General features: G+C 37.8%; 3 protein-coding genes across 3 annotated transcripts; all 3 read left to right on the top strand.

Annotated features, from left to right (window-relative positions):
• Positions 1–458: 458 nt before the first annotated feature.
• On the top strand, positions 459–8380 carry LOC121256414 (protein MAK16 homolog). The gene is made up of 10 exons (XM_041157207.1): positions 459–654; positions 787–1138; positions 1272–1381; positions 1898–2016; positions 2107–2204; positions 5733–5820; positions 5904–6038; positions 6172–6280; positions 6882–7021; positions 8002–8380. The coding sequence occupies exons 2-10, from the start codon at positions 1077–1079 to the stop codon at positions 8044–8046; spliced, it is 906 nt and encodes a 301-aa protein (XP_041013141.1). The 5' UTR covers positions 459–654; positions 787–1076; the 3' UTR covers positions 8047–8380.
• Positions 8381–8794: 414 nt separating this feature from the next.
• On the top strand, positions 8795–11430 carry LOC121256413 (plant intracellular Ras-group-related LRR protein 3-like). Its single transcript, XM_041157206.1, has 3 exons — positions 8795–9535; positions 10212–10378; positions 10498–11430. The coding sequence occupies exons 1-3, from the start codon at positions 8810–8812 to the stop codon at positions 11141–11143; spliced, it is 1539 nt and encodes a 512-aa protein (XP_041013140.1). The 5' UTR covers positions 8795–8809; the 3' UTR covers positions 11144–11430.
• A 2429-nt stretch (positions 11431–13859) lies between these two features.
• On the top strand, positions 13860–15695 carry LOC121256412 (protein DOWNY MILDEW RESISTANCE 6-like). The gene is made up of 3 exons (XM_041157205.1): positions 13860–14332; positions 14447–14774; positions 15425–15695. The coding sequence occupies exons 1-3, from the start codon at positions 13860–13862 to the stop codon at positions 15674–15676; spliced, it is 1053 nt and encodes a 350-aa protein (XP_041013139.1). The 3' UTR covers positions 15677–15695.
• Positions 15696–20252: the final 4557 nt, after the last annotated feature.

The following is a 20252-nucleotide window of genomic DNA, read 5'->3' as shown; positions in this document are numbered from 1 at the left end:
TTATCATCTCAACTTAACTCAGTTTAACATCTAAACGTAACATTAATATGAGTTCCCATGAACTTCAATGCAGGGAAAAACCATATTCAACTTGGGAAAGTCTGTGAATTTATGTAATGTGACTACCATTGTGGTGGGCAACAACAGTGCTTTGCTCTGGCCTCAGCTTCTTTTGCTTTTGATTTCAGTGTTTTACCATGTGCATGAATGTATTATAAGTTTGGTGTAATTTGTGACGTGACAGCAGATGTGTGGAAGGCTGTTATACTAAGAAAAGTAGCCTGACCGCTTAGAAGCGGGACTGTTTTATTGAAAGAAGTTTTTACTGTCAAACGGGGACTTAAATATATATATATATATATATATATATATATATATATATATATATGAAAAAAAAAAAAAAAGAACTCTTCATGGGTATAATGGTATTTCAAGAGAAGCGACGCCGTTTGAAAATTTTGAATCTTGGACCGAGCATTGACGCCTTGGCACCACAGGACGCCTCTCTGTTTTTCTCTCTTCTCTGTGCACGAAGCCGCAACCCGTAGCGGCAACAAGCCACCGCTGTCCTCCTCTGCACGACCACCTTTCACGCCTCCCACTCCGTCTAGCCAGAATACTTCGTCTCGGTTAGCACGTCGTACCCCAGCGCCTGTAAGTCTCCGTCCATTTCTCCGTTCGTCTCTCTGTTTACTCTCTCCGTCCGTATTTCTCTCTCCCAAACTCGTGTGTCTCTCTCTCTAACCCTCTGTTTGTTCCCTCTGCCAGTACTGCCGTCGTGACCAGTGGAGGCCGCTGCACCACACGCACAGCCGCGCCGCGTGTAAATAAACGACCAATTTGAAATCCAAGATATACAAGCTGCTCTTGGGCGGCGGGACCCACTTCAACTGAGGAACAGTGATCTAACCCTATTTCGTGGTTCTTTGAAGCCCCAACTCCCAAGTCTTTGATCTCTGAAACATAAACTCTATTCACCCACTTCTCCTCTTCTGTCCTAAAACCCGAAAACTCTGACCTTTCCATCCGAAGAACACCAATTGGCTGTAAAGTAAAATTGAATAGTCTGTTTAAAGATGCAGCACGACGAGGTGATATGGCAGGTAATCAGGCACAACCACTGCAGTTTTATGGCCAAGTAAGTCTTTCTTATGCTCAAATAATATATCACCTTCTATAATGATATGCCAATGTTTTTCCTTCACTTTTGTTTCTTGTGGGTGTTAATATCGCCGTGAGTTTTCAATCTTGTTCGGCTTGTGATTTTGTAGAATTGCCACTGGAAATTTCTGTAGAAACCCCTATAACGTGACTGGGATTTGTAACCGGAGCTCCTGCCCGCTCGCCAATAGTCGCTATGCCACCATTCGCGACCATGATGGTAATTTTTACTCTTTTCTTCTCACCCTTCTACCTTTTCTGTGGATTGGACCTGCCAGCAGTTTTTTTTTTTTTTGCACAGATATGCATTTTAATCATTGCAATGTTGCTCTGTATGGTCTATGACTCTATGAGAATACTTATCAGAAAAAAAATATGGTCTATGAGAATAAGCAGGTAGAGAAAGCAACTGACATATTGAGTCTTATATTTGTCATGGGACTCGGAAAAGCAGAAATATCGACCCAGTTGAGCAGAATACGTTTGTTTGTTTTGGTAAGGTTCAGCCATGTAGCTTCTTTGTGTAAGCTGAGGACGTTGGAAAAATATGCTACAATATGGTAGTTTAGTTAATTTTAGTGGATATTAGGCAGTTTACCTTTGTTGTTCATACGTGGCTGTGATTAACTTGATGTTGTACGTCAATTAACGTGTTTGTATATTAACGAATGACAATGAGTATTGTTTATATATATATATATTTATATATATATATGGCTGGCTTGGTCTGCTGCAGGAGTCTTCTATCTTTATATGAAAACTATAGAAAGAGCTCATATGCCAAACAAATTGTGGGAGAGAGTGAAATTGCCCAGAAATTATGAGAAGGCACTTGAGATAATAGACAAACATATGGTATTGGAAATTAGATTGTTTTTGAAAATTTTCTGTTATTTAATGTGATTTTGATGTAGGTTAATTTCCCCTTCCTTTTCAACTTGACAGATGTATTGGCCTAAGTTCCTTGTACACAAAACAAAACAGCGGTTGACCAAGATGACTCAAATGCGGATACGCATGAGGAAGCTTGCTTTGAAAACAAGGTTTATTTCTTCTTGTGATTGCAATTTTTTCATTTTGCTGCAAGAAATGCTTACTCATGTTACAATAACATTTTGTAAGGTATAAAGTTGATTTTTATAGCCTGCTTGTTCAGTTCTAAGAAATTTTTGAAGTTATGCTGTTATGATGACAATGACTTACTGACCTAATATCTAAATCTTTGCTAATCTAATCAAAGCCAACTTCTTTCTTCTAATAAACGAGTTTCATAGACAAATCAGGATTGGAATATATATTAGTTTGGGCCTGAAGTTAGGAGGTAAGGCAAGAATGGTTTTAAGACAAGTGACATTGTTGCATGGGTTGGATTTTATGAGTGAGAAAGTTTATCACTGATATATATTATTTACAATAAGAAAAACAGGGCATGGAATAAAAAGTGAACGCTTTAGATGTAACGCCCTAGTCTCGGAGGTCTGGAGAGTTAGCTCTTGTTACCTAAATCATCTCCCATAACACAATTATATACACTCCAAAGACTCCATAAAATATAAATTTATCCGTTCAACATAAATATATATGTTCCTCTATAAAGACATCAAAGAAATATCTCAACATAATAAATTAAACTCTCCATAAAGACTCGGAAATATCCATGTCTCATGATACCCAAAATAACAAAAAATAATAAATCTACTAAAAATGACTCTCCAATAATAATTTGTACCCGTTGGCACTTATTCCTCTACGATCATCAAATCTTGCTAATACTGTTTACTTTTGATTTCCAGCTGAACCATCAAAATTATCTAAAAAATATTGTAGAGATAAGGAGTAAGTTATCAACAACTCAGTAAGCAGAGAACATATACTACTATGTAAACATGGGCATTCACAGAGTTCAAAATGCAGAACAAAAATTTTTTTTTTATAGAATGCAAAATTAGAACATGTTATCAAAAATATCGTAGCGAAAATTCGAAAATATTCTTATTTAGAAGTCTTTTGGCATAGCATAACTAAAACATCACATCAGGACAGAATTCTATGTTGAACTCCCGTGGTAGGGTTGTGCAAACCTCGGTGGCCAACCGGGCAGAAACAGAATGTGAAATCTTTCCCTTATTATTCTCGGAACTCCTAGAATGCACACAGGAAATACTACTAAGAAAACTACTTCGCTTTCAAAATGGGTGCACCGGAAACAGAAAAGTTGGTACCAATCCGAGTAGAGGTCACAATTTTACACCTGTGGTAAGGTCGGAATAGAACAAAAATAGAATGTTATGCCAGAGGTTTTCAGAGAGCACATCATATTATATCGGAGTACAGAACATATTAAAAAACACAACAGAATCAAATCATCGTCATATAATTATGCACAAATTTTTAGGTTTCATATCCACTCTTTTTGCACAGTTTAAAAACATGTCAAAATATTGCTCATGTCTACACCAGTCATGTCAAAAAACTCTTTTATATAGATTTCATGAGTAATGCAAAATACATAATTCAAGTTGTTTTCACATTTCTTTTTGAAACATGTCATTCACACTTTTCATAAATTCAACTCCAATTCATTTTCTTTTTATGCAAAGTCTAGTATAAGAATCCCGCTTACCTTGACTTTTTATTTTCTCTGAATTTTTTCACAACAATGCCGAACGAATATTAATCATCACCTATAAAATAGGCACGTAGTTTCCATAAATTTTCAATCAAACACATATTTCGATACTTAAACATGAAATACTAAAATAACCTATATTTTCCTAAAACTCTAAAATTCTTGTAACCCTAAAATATCATCACTTCTCACATTAATCTATATCTAATTAATAACTTCGACTAATGCGTTAAACTCTAAATTATTCTTGTTAAAAGGAAATCTTTTTGGGCTAATATAAAGTGAGACTAAGCCCACTTAAAATAGCCCATCGTAAAATCAAGCCCAACAAAAATTTAAGTTTATAACACATTTGCTCAGGCTTATAACTCAAAGGACATAAATGTAATATCCTCACAAGTCTCACCCTGTTACTCTACTTTATGCTTAACAAGCTTTGTGAGGGATCAACTAACGTAAATCACTTTCTAATTGAAACCAACGTAAACGTAATTGACTTTCTACATAAACGTAAATCACATTCTATGCTTAACAAACTTTATGTAAATCACTTTATTTATTTATTTTGTTTTAAAACAAGGCAAACCTTCATGGTGGGTAGTAGAGGGGCGGCAGAGACTTACTAGGGAGTAGCTATGCGATGTCGGTCGTGGGGGCCATGCGACGTGGTTTCTTGCTGCGGTTTTCGACAAGAAGTGTCAGCTTCTTTCCAAGGAAGCAGAATACGAAATGAGAGAGAGAGAGAGAGAGAGAGAGAGAGAGAGAGAGAGAGAGAAATGATGGGAGAGCAAGATGTGAGAGGGAGAAATGGAGAGAGTACGGCGTGAGGAAGAGAGAGCTCACCGTGAGACAACGAGGAGGCGTGCAACGTGCAGTGGCTTCTGTCGTGTAACGGGGTTGAAAACTGAGGGACGTGGGGAGGGGTTTTCTTGCTCTGTTTTGGGTGCCTGAAATAGAGGATGGTGGAGGCTTGCGTTGTGGTTCCTAGAATCCTACACATGGTTCAAGGCGAACTACGGTGGCGTGTGTTGGAGGTTTGAAGCAGTGGGCCTGGCGGCTTCCGTTGTGCAAGAGAAAACTCAGCAGCATTGGGTGGTGGTCATACGCGATTGTGCTCTGTCATGGCTCTTGGTTTGGACGTCACGATGCAACTACGGCTGAGATGGCTTCCACTGGTGATAGAGAAACAACCTAGGTGTGGGGTGCGCGGTGGATTGCTGGATAGGTGGCTGGCGGAGGGGAGAGGCTTGGCTTTGGGGAGGAAGCTACAGCTAGGCAGCGAAGCTCTTGAGCATAAAAGAGAAGAGGTCTGGAATGCAGCAACCCTAGTACTAGGCTGAAGATGATTTATGTGCAAGGGTCTATCGTGAGTGGGTTTGTGTATTTAAGTGTGTGTATATATATAGATAATTGGAAAACCCTAGGGAAGGAGACGTGCATGGCGCAAAGACGGGTGTGGAGGACGTGCATGGTGTGGAGTCTGATCGTTGGTTCTCACGGGGTTGGGTTTTGGGTGTACAAGGTTTGGGCTTTTTTTGTGAGTTACGGGCCTCAGCCTCTAAAAATAATACAACTAGTCCTAGAAATTTCTCAGCTTATAAAAAGATCCCACCTAATCCAAAAAATTTTAATGATATTAACTTATTTAGCAAGTCCAATAAAAATTCAATATCCGCCAAAATAAAAATTGGGCCTGTAGTCTATTCCAAAATTACTCGTTAATCTCAAGTGGGCTTTTCATACGTATAAACCCAAAAAGTTTTAGAATGCGGTTTGGTGCTGGACTTGGGTGTTACATTAAAAGTCTTGTGCTAACAATTGGCAACCCTTGGACTAGGTGTTCTGATACTGAAAGGGGTCCAGTTGTAATATTTCTTGGTCAAATAGTCATTCCTCACTAACGGACTTTGTAATATTGAAAATTGTTTCTGTTTCTAAACAGGGAGAAAATTATGACAACACCAAGGAAGGAAAAGAAAAGAGAGGCTAGAAGAGAGGAAAAGGCCGAAAGGGCAGCAGCATTGGATAAGGTTGTATATGAGCTCTTGCTACTGGTGTACATTGACTATTTATTGTCTTTACAGCTCTCATTTAGACTCTAGTTTTTCTGCAGAGCATTGAAAAAGAACTATTAGAACGCCTTCAGCAAGGAGTTTATGGTGACATATACAATTATCCTGTTAAGGAATACAACAAAGTTCTTGATATAGAAGAGGGGCAGGCTGCTAGCGAAGATGAAGATGAGATGGTATATTTGTAAAATCCTTTTTTGTTGAGCTTCTTATAACTATAATTTTGAATATTAATGATTACTGTTGTGGTCACTCAAGATATTACTCCTAGATAATTAAGTGCCCTTTTATTTTTTCTTGGAATGGCAGGAACCAGAGATAGAATATGTTGAGGGTTATGAGGAACTTGAAGAGGGAGAGGATATAGAAGATTTTGATGGTCTTGCAATTTCCCAGTCTCATGCGGATTATGATAATGGTAAAGATTGTTGTTATTGATATTAATAATCATGTCATTTCAAATCAAGCATTTAAATTAGACTAGATGGAGTAATTACTTGTGCTAAGTAGGCTGTCCTTTTTTAGCGTTACGAGTAAAGCATAAGTTCCGGGGCTGTGTGTTTATTGGTGTATATAATAATGAGAGAAACTCCTAGGGGTTGGCTCAAGGGTAAGGGTCTTGGTCTTGAGAGTATGCATGCTCCGCTTAGATCTAAGGTTTGAACCCTTGGGTGCAAACAATTTCTAGGGGTCACAGCCCATGGTTAAAAGCAGATGAGTTACCTGGGGTGATGCCGGGCTTGTTGTACGGGTTTGGGATTTAACCAGGTAAAAAACATGTTGTGTGTACGGTCTCCAAGGTTTGTTGTCAAAAAAAAAAAAATTAAATAGTGGGAGAAAAGTGCTCGAGAGAATTCTTAGTGTGATTGTGTAACATTGGAAAAAAGCATGTGTCAGATAATTCTCAGATGTGCTGGTGCATATAGTAATGGAAGTGCGTGAGAGAATTATTTGGTGTCTGTCTGTCTGTCTGTCTGTCTATCTCAAATGGAGTAAGAAAAAGAAGTTTAATGATGCAGTTGAAACGGATGGAGATGATGAAGAGGTTGAACCAACTGCTGGCAAGAGAGTGAGGAAGGAAGCAACCTCAAGCTTAGGAAAGTTTGGGAAAGATGAACCTGGTACAAAATTGAAGAAGAGAGCAAGGGTGCTTGTTGAGGTAATGTCCAATGAAATTTTGGTGTTTTTACATTGTGCTACATTCAAATTTCAAACTGTTTGTATGGTACGAATAATTCTCTATCAGTATAGACTTACAGCCTGTTGTTGTTTAGCTAATGCTAATATAGTGTACATTTTTAATTGGGTTGGTGTGGATGGCTAAATTTCACTGTAAACTGATAGCATGCACCATCACTTAATACTATGGTGATTGTGCTGGCACTTAATAGTCATATGCAACTGATTTTTATAAGAATGCTAGCATACATGATGTTGCTCTGGTAAACAGATTCTCCTATAGTTGGGGTCAGCTATATCATGTTTCTTTGCTGTAATTTTATGGAGGATTTTTATCTTCCAAACAATGGGCAAACAGGTCTTTCATCATAAAAAGGAGCATGTGTCTGAATTTTAGAATTAATTTTGTAAAACACTACAACATTGGAGTTTAATGTCTGTTACGAATCCCATCTGATTTGGTATGTCTTAAGTATTTTGTTGCTCTGAACATCCAAGAGTACATAGTTGGAACTTGGGTCCCCACCCAGCAGTCCACCATCCCTCATACTTGCGCAATCCTCAAAGAGGCACTTAGGTTCCTTTTCTATTTCTTGCTTTAGTTGATACTCTACCTGATCAAAAGTGGATGTGGTCCTCTTTTGTATCTTGGTATTGTCCCCTGGCATATTACTAAACTTTCTGATCAAAAGGAAAAAAAAGGGGGGAAAAGTGAGGTAGGGGTGGAGAATAGATCAAGAGTGGATGCAGTGGGGCAAGATTATAGTATCCTACTGCATTTTCTCTTCATAATTATCTGAACTATTGAATTTTTTCACACCTTTTTTAGACAATGCACAGATGAGAATAATCTCTCGCTCTCTCTCTCTCTCGCAAATATATGCTACTTGTTTCGTATTTCTGTTTGTAGCTATATACCATCAGGATCCTAAATATTTCAACTGTGTTTCTGTTTGTTAGGTTGAGCACGAAGATGTTGATGAAAGACAAAAGGCTGCCCACTGAGTGCTTAAAGCATATATCGCTTCACTTGTTATGCTTATAAACGGGCAAATATCAGAGATACCCTTGTTCGGTTGTAGAGTTTGTTTAAAACCTCACTGGGAAAAGAGGGAAAGTTACTAAAGCAGATGAAATTTTGATAGCTATCTCTTGATCACGATTGAAATATTTTATTTATTAGATAGATAATAGTTTCTCTTGATTTCTTCTCCCTCTTTTTTGGGAGAAGGGGCTGGTACTAGAGTGAATTTCATGGCCTTTTCTGGTCTCTACGACCTCAGACTCTCTATTTTCTGTCTTACTGCTGCTCAGAAATTACATGAGTCCACTTCTCGCACATGTGGTTATGTGAAAACTGGCTCCAGTATTTGTAATAATGCCTGAGTGGAAGATTGGGTGATAACAAATGCAAACTTGCAGATGAGCCTTAAAATGAGCGAGTGGCACATCTGCGGAGTGCAGGTTACGAGTATCGTGTGATAAACGGGGTGTAATTTGTTCAAACAAATAGAATAAAAAAAATCAAATGTAGTCTAATTTGGAAGATTCGAGGACAGCCCAGAATGGTCTACAAAGCACTGACGCTCTAAGTAATCTGCACACAAGTCTAATCCTCTCTTTACCTACGCTTCATGGCTAAGTTCCAACTATTAGAAAATTATCTCTGACGTGTTGACTTAAAATGCTCAAAACAACCGGCCAATGAAAGTGCGGCAAACAGCATCTATCTCTCAATGTTGCCACGCCATATTCAGAAAACGACATTATGGCTAACTATCAAACAGAGGCCCACAGTGTTCTTAAGAACCTTCCAGTTTCTCTATTTTCCATAGGCTTCCCTCCTCGCACGCTCCTCATTCTCGTTCTCATCTCCGTCTTTTCTGCCTGTGCAAGCTCACCGTTCCATTGCTTTCTCATTTCAATGGATCCAAACCCCACAGACTTCCCAATTCTCTCCTATGTCCTATTCCTACTCAACCCCAAATCCCATATTCCACCACAGCTTCAAGAACCCCTGCTGACCCAGATGCCCTATCTCAACCACCCTAAGGTTCTAGCCGCACTTAAACAAGCCATCCCCGACATCAAGCAGAAACAATCCAAACTCCAAAAGAACCTGCAAGTAAATGAAACACACGCTACGGTTAAAGGTGTTGTTGACGGGGTACAGAATGAAAACGAGCTCGGAGAAGTAGCAGAGGCAGATATGCAGATATATAAGGCGGCGATGAGGTTGGAGGACATGCATGAGGAATATGAGAGACAGTTGAGAGGAGTAGAGGACAGGTTGGTTAAGGTTTATGGGTCGGTTGTGGCGGAATTAGAGGAGCAGGAAGTGATCAGTGAGGAGGTTATTGGGATATTGAAGGAGGCAGACAGTGGGGTTGTAGAGAGGGTTGATCTTTGTGGGCGTCAGCTGAGGTTTCTTCCTGAGGCTTTTGGGAAGCTTCATGGGCTGATCGTGCTCAATCTGTCCCATAATCAGCTAGAGGTTAGTACTATTATCTCTCTCTCTCTCTCTCTCTCGCTCTCTAAGCTTTAAACACCCCTCCTTCAGTCGCTCTCTTTGGTTGCAAGAAAAAAATTGGCAAAGAATGGAAATTAAACCATTAATGGTCACAAAAGGAAAAAAAAGTGCCTAATTTGGAAACAGTAAAGCCATGCTATTTCTATTATATTTCTTCTACTTCCACTCGGTTCTGAGGATCGTAAGAAAAAGAGAAGAAAGAAAAGGACTCATTCAACAAGAAGTAAATGTGAACGACATCCCAATATGTGCAATATTCACGAGTATTCAACTAACATGTATAATCTTGTTCTGATTGCAAAAGTTTGTGGCCTTGTGGGCTTTAAACTTGGTCTCTGATGTACAGAACTTAAAACTTAAAAGAGAATGTCGGCCATTTGCCATGCTAATTGCAAGTTGAGGAGATTATTCAACTGCATTTAGCTGCCAATATATGAACCTGAGTCGTAGGATGCATGTAGTCTTCATTTATTGTTTTAGATAAACTAGACCATAACTCTCAAGCAGGACTTATGGGAACAGACATTAGGGATGCCGAGTGGTAAAGAAACTTCCTCTTGTTCCTTTGTTCAAAAAGAGTAACTGGCTTTTAGACTCTCTTTGTGTTCTTGATATCTGCTTTATTCCTGAGGGGAAACAGGTCCTTCCCGATTCACTAGCACGGCTACAGAAACTGGAGGAGCTTGATGTTTCTTCCAATCTTTTAGTGTCCCTGCCAGATTCTATTGGGCTTTTGCTTAACCTGAAGGTCCTCAATATCTCAGGAAACAAGATAAATAGCCTCCCTGAAGCAATTTCTCGCTGCAGGTTAATTCCTGATATTGCCCTTCATTCTTTACTGTCCTGGTAGATTTTGCATTTTTATTTTCTTTCTTGGCAATCTTCACTGAGTCATTTATTCATGATTGGTTCCTACTTCCTTTCAGCTCACTGGTGGAGTTAGATGCAAGCTTTAACAATTTGATGTGTCTGCCAACAAATATAGGGTACGGAGTAGCCAATATTGAAAGGCTCTCCATCCAACTGAATAAAATCCGTTTTCTTCCAGCATCAATTTGTGAAATGAGGTCTTTGAGATATCTAGATGTTCATTTCAATGAATTGCGTGGCCTGCCACATGCTATTGGGAGATTGACAAATCTTGAGGTCCTGAACCTCAGCAGTAATTTCAGTGATTTGACAGAGCTTCCTGAAACAATCAGTGATCTAATGAACCTTAGGGAGCTTGACTTAAGTAACAACCAAATCCGAGTTCTTCCAGACTCTTTTGGCGAGCTGAAGAATCTAAGGAAACTCAACTTGGATCAGAATCCTCTCATAATACCCCCCATGGAGATTGTGAATAAAGGAGTAGAAGCTGTACTTGAGTTCATGGCAAAGAGGTTGCTGGATATCAGAGCAGAGGAGCAAAGGAGGAACATGCTTGAAATGGACAAGCAACAAGCTCAAACCGGTTGGCTAGCCTGGGGAACCTCATTGTTGAATAACTTTGTTTCTGGTGTTTCAGAAAGTTTAGGATATGCGGGAGACAGAAAAACTTCAAGAGACCCTTGGTTGGATCAACAATTGTGATTCTATCAGACAGTCAGACTATCATTCCCTTGACCTGGATTTCTGAGTATTTGGGGGGTTATGCATATATAGATATATTTTGTAGCATGTGTAGATGTTTATACGAGTAAGCAGCTGATTATGGTCGCATATGCCAGTGAATGATAATGGTGTAGTGTGCAGTTCTATATTTTGGAACAATTGATTAATTATGGTGTCGTATATCCAGTTGAATACTTAGTGTTGTACGATTTAGGAATTGTGTTAAAAATACAAGTAATAGAATTTTCTTACTTCCATCAGCTTAATAGGGATGTTGAGTTTGAATCCTGGTTGTACATTTTATTCATTTAATTAAATATTTCATGTATTGGACTCACTTTGTGATAAGGAGTGCTAAAGATATAAATAATAAAATCTACTTATTTTCATCACTTTAAATATTTGGAATAAGTGATGAATTCACAAGTTGTTTGTCATCATCATAACTATTGAAAGTTGGAACTTCAAGGCAGTATTTACATACAAAATAAAGTTTTGAATTTCATTTCGGTAATTATTGGTACTGTTTGCATATAAACTTACAAAGCTTCTTATTCATCTTCTTATTTATTGCAAGGGAAAAAATGTTCCCGAAAGCATTTTAGACACTCAATGGGTTTGTTTTGTTTAGGAAAATGAGAGACAACCTCCAGCTATTGGAACTCCTGTAATGACACCTTTCCTTTCCGCATGGTTTAAAGATCGGAGAAAAACTCTGCTGAGCCTCTCCATTAAAGAGTATTGAGTATGAAACAGATGTAACATAATCCACAAGGAGATTAATCCAATCCATATAGAATCCCATTTTCACCATCGTAGCTTTTAGAAAATCTCATTCAACTCTATCGTATGCTTTACATATATCTAACTTCACTGACATATACGCAACCCCTCCTCCTAAACGTGTATGCATTGTATGAAGAGTCTTATAATCTGCTAGAATATTGCCTGTAATAAGTCGACCCAAGATAAAAGCGCTTTGTGTAGATGAAACAATAAGAGGTAATACATTTTTAGGCGATTTGTTAGGACATAATAATTTTATAAAACACATTACACAAGCTGATGGGAAATCTATCAACTTTTGGGGACTTTTCACTTTAGGTATAAGAGCTATATAAGTTTTATTTACTGAAGTTAGAGACAACCAAGTTCAAGTATTGCAAAATAGCACCTGTAATATCTCCCCCAACAGCAGCCCATTGAGACTGATAAAAACTTTGCAGAAAAAACCATCAGGCCCGGGGGATTACAAATGGGGCCACTTGGAATAATGTAGTCCTAACTTCATCGTCAGCTCCTTATTTATTTCTTCAGCACACAATGTTCCACCACAGCAAGGCTAGCCTCTATACAATCTGAACCAGATGTAAAAAGGCTCTGAAAGCAATTTGTAAAAGCAATACTGATATTCTTAGCATTATGTAAAACCATTCCATCTTCAGTTTCCACACTAGTAATCAAATTCCTCTTCCTTCGTTGATTTGCACACATATGATAAAAACGTGTATTTATTTCCCATACTTTAGCTAGTTTTGTTTTGCCCTCCGCTGCCATACCAGGTTCTCCTTGTCCATTAAATCAGTAATCTCCTGTTGGAGAGAGCGTGTTTAAGACATGGAAATATTATCCATATTGCACAGCAGTTGTCCCAACTCCTTTGTTTATGTCTTGAGAGTTGCATCCAAACCCCTAACCTTAATCTTATTCCACTGCAGTAGTTGTTTATTGCTATCAAGCTTGTCCAAAACCTATGACAAAGTTCCTCCAGAACTATCCCTCTTCGACCAAATGTCTTGAATAATGGCATGACATTCCTCTTCCAAATTCCACCTAGCTAGCCTTGTATCGGAAGAGGGTTTTCTTTGTAGTATAGCTCTGTCCTCGAATAGAAACATAGCGAAACAAATGAGTATGATCTGAAGTGAAGAGATTGTTGGAAGTACCAAGACTTTATGGACAGCAAACTTAGGAAACCACCTTGTTTTTAGCCATATTAAATATTATTAAAGTCACCCATAACCAACCATGGAAGATTCGTTTCTGCTTTTAACATTCTTAACATGTTTCATTAACCCACATTCCTTTGTGTTGCATCGGGATGACCATAGAAAGTTAGAAACCAGTTAATTACCATTCATCCCTCTATGTTCCATATCTCAGCTTTGCATGTATATGGCATTGAGAATAACTTTGAACTTCTAAATCAACCTCATCTCGCCAAAAAAAATGGCTAAACCCCACTTCTACCCATACTGTCAACTCCAAATCCACTCTCAAATCGTAACTTATGTTTTATTCTTTTAATTTGTTTATGGTTTAACTTTGTCTCAACAAGGAACGAAACTCATCAAGAGTTGGTTTTTCATAGCGAAGGCCAAGGTTCGGAAAGCAAAGTTGTGATAACTTATTTTATTACGGTGCCATTTTCTATCATCTCCCTTCAGGTCAAGGAAACCATAAAATAATGAGGATTCTTAATTATGCCGTTCTATGATTTGAATAATTATTATCACCATGTGCGTGTTCCGTGAAGAGACTAACTAGGGGAAGAAAAAAAGGTTCTAAAGAATCTTTTATTATTTTATTAACGATCAATAAAATTTCGATCTAGTTTGATTCCCTTAAGTTAGTCGTAGTTGTCAAATTGTCTGATTCACCAGAGGCAGAGCTTGTCAATTCTCAAATAATCTTCATGGATCAGATGCAATCCTTTCAAATGGCTAATTCAGCCATACCTCTTTCACTTACCTCAAAGTTCATCCTCCCAGAGGACAAAAGACCGCAACTTGCACAGATATCCTCCCTGGCCTCGGTTCCTGTCATTGACTTGAATGACAATGGCAGCAAAAATGGTCATTACCTCTTGCTTCAGAAGATATCACAGGCTTGTGAGGAATACGGCTTCTTTCAAATCATCAACCACGGTGTCCCTCAAGAAGTATGTGACAGAATGATGACTGCCATAACTGACTTCTTCGAACTGCCTCCTGAAGAAAGAGCAGAGTTTGTCACGGAAGATCATACCAAGCAGGTAAAAGTTTTCCATTATAACCTTAAGGTTGAAGGCCAGGAGAAGGTCTCAATGTGGAGTGAAACTTTCTCTCATCCTTGGCATCGGGTGGAGGATTTAGCCCGTCTCTTGCCAAGAAACCCACCAGAATACCGGTATTAATTCTCCTTAATTGTACCTCTTAAGATACACAAGCTTTATATGTGGATGTGGGTGTGGGTGTGTCTTTTCTGTGATATGTCTCATACAGATGAATTTGAATTGATTAGCGAGGCTTTTGGTGAATATGCAAAGGAGGTTGGTACCTTGATCACTAGTCTTTTCAGCTTGATTTCCGAAGCCCTTGGGTTGGAGAAAGATTTCTTGCAAAAAAGACTGGGGGACCCGCCAGAACTAAGAACACAAGCTAATTATTATCCACCATGTCCGAACCCTGACCTGACATTGGGTCTGGCTATTCACACTGATGTCCCAGCGCTCACGGTGCTCCAACAATCAGCAGGAGTGACTGGCCTCCAAGTCTTAAAAGATGGGGAATGGGTAGCAGTTGACCCCATTCCAAATGCATTTGTCATCAATCTGGGTGATCAGATGCAGGTAACTCCATCTCTGATTATTTCTAATTTTACTTCACCCAGGAAAAAAAATAGAAAAACCCTTAATAGGAGCAGTGACTACACCTGTTAATTAATTACCCGATTAAATAGTGCTTGTGTCTGCAAATCTAATATTTCCACTTTGTACATTATGAGATGGATTATCTTGACTTCACACTGGCCTCCATTAAATTGAAAAAAGTGGTAATTTCACAATCATAGACACTTTTCCCATGTTAATTGTGCTCATAATTACCAGCTAGCTAGCTAGGTGGGTCAACGTGGTTGTATATAGATGTTATAATTGGTAGTTACGTTAATGATTATTAACGATTCTATCTGAGAGGATCGCAACCAATATATATGCATGCGTATTTCCTATATATATATGATATTTGTTATAGACACAAAAAAATTACATAAAATAAATCTACAAGCTGATATAGTTTCATGGAATCTGTTAAATCTACTTTATAATAAAAGTAACTTTACATGAATATAACGTACCATATCAAGTCTAATCAGTTTGTAAATTTATTTTTATATAATTCCTTTAACGAGAGAGAGAGAGAGAGAGAGAGAGAGAGAGATTATCCGTAGCATGACATGATACCATGGATTTATGTGTGGGTTTAATTTGCATGCATGTAGGTTCTGAGCAATGGAAGATTTAAGAGTGTGCACCACAGGGCCGTAACCAACAAAACACAGCTACGAGTGTCTTTCGCAATGTTTTATGCGCCGAATCTGGACACTGTGATTGGCCCAATTGAGGATTTGATCGACGAGGTGGAACATCCTCCAATTTACCGGAGCTATCGTTATGCAGAGTTTCTCCAGGAATTCTTCAGGCAAGAAGGCACAAGGCGGATGGTGAAGGAAGTCTTCCAGTTACCGAAATAGGAGGAGATACCCTGCACCATTCTTGTTTTATGCGAAATAATTAAAGTAATTTCATAAAGATTATTGTGATATCTAAATTTTTATAAATGGATTAATATACTAAAACTAAATTAAATTATCTTTCTCTAAAGGAGAATATTAAGTTTGAAACAGAAAATGGCCTTTAAATTTTCAAAATAGGTTACTTAATTGGGTTTCAAGACTAAAGTCATCATAATTATATATGTTTAGAGCTTTACATAATTCTGACGCGACTTTATAAGTTCGTAACGAAAATTATATGTTGATAGATTGTTATTGCATAAGAAGGATGTATGTTTAATTAGTTAATGCTCAAATGATATTATTATTAATTTCAGTGTTAAATACTCTTAGCAATTGTACGCATTTATATAAATAAGCTGGAACAGGGAAGGCGTAAAGTCAAGTACTATAGAAATGAAACATTAGGGATCAGAGGAAGAGACGGAGACACTTAGATTTAAAAGGGACACAGAATCAAGAGGGAGAGGAAGAGACAGAAAGAGTGTTGTACGCCTGTGTGAAGATAACTAATTTCCAGAGTAGAAGAAGATATTCTGTTGTATTCATCAAGTGTAATTACATGAGCTTTATATACAAAGTTGTTCCCAAACCTTCATTAGTCAAAATACAATAATAGTAAGTTAACTGCTTTCCTATATACATGTGTAAAAATAGAAAAGCAGAAAAATATGTGTATTGTAAAGCTTATTACTTCCCTCAAGATGGATTGTATATATTTACTAGTCCCATCTTGCCAATGAGATGATTAAATTGATACAATCCGAGAGCTTTAGTTAGAATATCTGCTATTTGGTTGGTAGACTTTACATGAAACGGCTTGATAATCCTATCTTGTAGCTTCTCCCTTATAAGGTGGCAGTCCAATTCAATATATTTGGTCCGTTCATGATAAACTAGATTGGATGAGATGTGAATTGCAGCTTGACTATCACAATACATGAGAGCAGCTTGAGAGTGCTTGATACCAAAATCTGTCAGCAAATTTTTTAACCAAATCACTTCACATACAACTGCTGACATTGCCCTATATTCTAATTCTGCGGAAGATCTGGAAATTGTGTGTTGCTTCTTTGATTTCCAGCTGACTAAATTATTCCCCAAGAACACATTATAACCAGTAACAGACCTCCTAGTGTCAGGGCATGCTGCCCAATCAGAGTCTGTATATATCATAAGTTGAAGATCAGTGGAAGAAGCAGAGAAAAACAGACACAAACCAATTGTGTTTTTGATATATTGGACTACTCTGTGAGCTGCTGCATAGAAATGGCTTTCGAGGCTTATGCATAAAATGACTTAACTTTTGCATAGAAAAAGTAATATCTGGCTTTGCAATAGTCAAATAGATCAATCTGCCAATTAATCTTCTGTATGGAGAAGGGTCTTCCAATTCATCACCATCACTGGAATTAAGAACCAGATTTTGTTCCATTGGAGAATTTGCTGGTTTACAACCAAGCAAGCCACAATCCTAAATAATTTCTAAAGAATACTTCCTCTGGCACAGTTGAATTTCTTTAGAAAATCTAGCAGCCTATAAACCCAAAAAATACTTTACAGGGCCTAAGTCTTTCAACTTAAAATTATCATTCAGATATGCTTTTAAATAAGTCATATATGCAACATCATTGTTGGTTATTAAAATATCATCAACATAGACTAAAAGTATGATGACTGAGTTGCCTTCAGTCTTAGAGAAAAGAGAATAGTCTGATTTTGACTGAGTAAAACCAGCAGCTATCAAAGTTGAAGAAAACTTGGTAAACCATTGTCTTGAGGATTGTTTTAAGCTATATAATGACTTTTTAAGCTTACAAACCATTTTAGACTCCCCCTTGCTGTCAAAACCAGGTGGCAAAGACATATAAACCTCCAAATGGAGGTCACCATTCAAAAAAGCATTATTCACATACATTTGAATAATGTTCTATTTCTTAACAGCAGCAATGGACAGAAAAAACCTAATTGTGGTAAGCTTAGCTATTGGACTAAAGGTCTCATGGTAATCAAAACCCTCCAATTGAGTGTAACCTTTAGCTACAAATCGAGCCTTACATCTCTCAACACCACCATCTGAGTTAAATTTCAGTTTATACACCCATTTACAACCAACAGGGTGTTTTCCAACAGGTAAAGGAACAAAGTCCCATGTATGATTCTCTTCCAATGCTGATATTTCAGATTGCATGACAATTCTCCACTCAGGGTAAGACATAGCTTGAGAAAAAGTCTTGGGTTCAAATAGAGTGGAAGTGGCAAGAATAAAGTGTTTATGAGAATGAGATAATCTATCACTAGTCAAGAACTTATTGAGGGGATGAGAAGTATTCTGAGGAGAAGACCCAGCAGCTTGTTGATGAGAGGAAGGAGAAGATTGCAAAGTAGCCTGATGACAATGGTAGGATTGAAGATAGGAAGGAGGATATCTATCTCGAGTTGATCTTGGAGGAGGATCAAACTGAGTAGGTGGGGAAGGGACTGGAATAGTAGAATTAGATTCTAAAATTGAAATGGAAGGTGGAAGGTGAATATCAGAATTTGGAGCAGAAAGTGGAATAGAACAATCTTGAGGCTAAAATGGTGTTGAGGAAGAAGTTTCAAAAGGAATCACATCTTCATGAAATACTACATCCCTAGAAATGTAGCAAATCTGAGTCTCTAGATTCAAAAATTTATAACCCTTAACACCAAAGGGATAGCCTAGAAAAATAGATTTTACAACTCTTAGAGAGAACTTGGATCGATTATAAGAAAGTGTGGAGCCAAAACACAAGCATCCAAACACTCTAAGATATGAGTAAGAATGAACTTTATGGCATAAAAGTTCAAAAATACTTTTATTGAAAAGAAGGGGACTTAGTGTTCTATTAATGAGATAACCAGCAGTAAGCACACTGTCTCTCCAATAACAGACAGAAATTTTAGCATGAAAGAGGAGGGACCTTGCCACATTGAGAATATGTTGGTGTTTACGCTCCACAATAAAAATTTGTTGCGGAGTAGCAACACAACTCAATTGGTGAAGGACCCCTTTAGAAGCAAAGAAGGACTTTAGAGCAAATTCAAGTCCATTATTAGACCTGAGGACTTTGATTTTAGCAGAAAACTGAGTTTCTATATGAACAAAGAAAGACTGCAAAAGGAAACCAAATTCAGATTTAGATTTCATTAGGTAAATCCAAATCACTTTAGAAAAATCGTCTACTATGTAAAGAAAATACCTAAATCCTTCTTTTGTGGGAATTGACATTGAACCCCATATATCACAATGCACTGAATCAAAAGAAGCAATATATTTATTATTGCTAATTGGAAAAGGCAAACGTTTTTGTTTAGCAATAAGACAAGTGGTACATGAATCAAACTTAGAAGACAAATGAGGAATGTGCTTATTCAAAAGCTGTAATCTGGAAAAACATGAATGTCCTAATCTTAAATGCCACAAGGCTACATTAGATTGGACAGAAACACAAGTAGGGATGAGAGAATAATTGTGTATAGCAGAGAAATTTGAAATAGTCAACTTGTAGAGGCCATCATGCAATTCACCCATCCCAATCAGCTTTAACAATTAAACAATAGTTTAAGGATTGGGTGATCTTGCTGACATAAATGAGATTGAATGAAAAAATGGGGACACATAGAACATTGGTTAAGGTGAGGGTGGGACTCAGAATAATGTCACCAATGTGTGTAACATTGGCATAAGTACCATTTGGCAGTTGAACTGAAATGGATACAACAGTAGGTGGGCTGGTGTATAGGCTTGGAGAATGGACCATGTGGTCTGAAGCTCCCCTGTTGATTATCCAAGAGAAGGAACCAATGGAAGGTGTATCAAGACAAAAAGAAGTAAGGTTACCTGAGAAATTAGGAACCAAGGCCATATTGACTGATGGAGTGATAGCAGAAAGAGATGGTTGGAGTAAAGCTAGCAATTGTTGATATTGATCCACACTGATAGGAAAATTGTTGGACAAATTATTAGCAACCATAGAGGATTGTTGAACTGAATTAGCTGAGACAAATCCAGCTTTGGATTTATCCTTAAACTTATAGTTAGGAAGATAACAATGCATTTTAAAGCATTTGTCAATAATGTGTCCAACAAGACCACAATGACTAAAGAGAAGTCTGCTACGTGCATTTCCTTTAATGTTCTTAAAGGAATTCTTAGATTTAGAAGCCAAAGCAACATCTTCAACAGAGGCAAAATGAGAAGTATGATGACTAACAATTTGCTGCCTCTCTTCTTGTATAACAAGAGAAAATGCCTTATTAATGGAAGGCAAAGGTTCCATCATCAAAATTTGACCTCTCACATTGTCAAAAACATCATTGAGTCCCATAAAAAATGTCATAACATAGGTCTGATGATGATATTGAGCAAAAATCTTTGAGGAATTGCATGTGCAACCATGACAATGACAGATAGGTAATGGTTGATAATTCAAAACTTCATCCCATAGTACCTTTAAATATGTGAAATATGTGCTAACAACACTCTGTTCTTGACTTAATGCAGAAATAG

This window comes from Juglans microcarpa x Juglans regia, chromosome 3D (genome assembly GCF_004785595.1).
Source record: "Juglans microcarpa x Juglans regia isolate MS1-56 chromosome 3D, Jm3101_v1.0, whole genome shotgun sequence".
Lineage (NCBI taxonomy): Eukaryota > Viridiplantae > Streptophyta > Magnoliopsida > Fagales > Juglandaceae > Juglans > Juglans microcarpa x Juglans regia.
The sequence above is the reverse complement of the archived record's forward strand: the minus strand, read 5'-3'. Positions and strand labels throughout refer to the sequence as shown.

Coding starts and splice junctions, on each gene's coding strand:
- LOC121256412 (XM_041157205.1), top strand. CDS start 13,860: ATGGATCAGATGCAATCCTTTCAAATGGCTAATTCAGCCATACCTCTT. Junction 14,333..14,446: donor AGAAACCCACCAGAATACCG/GTATTAATTCTC, acceptor TGAATTGATTAG/CGAGGCTTTTGGTGAATATG. Junction 14,775..15,424: donor ATCTGGGTGATCAGATGCAG/GTAACTCCATCT, acceptor GCATGCATGTAG/GTTCTGAGCAATGGAAGATT.
- LOC121256413 (XM_041157206.1), top strand. CDS start 8,810: ATGGCTAACTATCAAACAGAGGCCCACAGTGTTCTTAAGAACCTTCCA. Junction 9,536..10,211: donor TGTCCCATAATCAGCTAGAG/GTTAGTACTATT, acceptor GAGGGGAAACAG/GTCCTTCCCGATTCACTAGC. Junction 10,379..10,497: donor GAAGCAATTTCTCGCTGCAG/GTTAATTCCTGA, acceptor ACTTCCTTTCAG/CTCACTGGTGGAGTTAGATG.
- LOC121256414 (XM_041157207.1), top strand. CDS start 1,077: ATGCAGCACGACGAGGTGATATGGCAGGTAATCAGGCACAACCACTGC. Junction 2,205..5,732: donor AAGCTTGCTTTGAAAACAAG/GTTTATTTCTTC, acceptor GTTTCTAAACAG/GGAGAAAATTATGACAACAC. Junction 5,821..5,903: donor GGGCAGCAGCATTGGATAAG/GTTGTATATGAG, acceptor GTTTTTCTGCAG/AGCATTGAAAAAGAACTATT.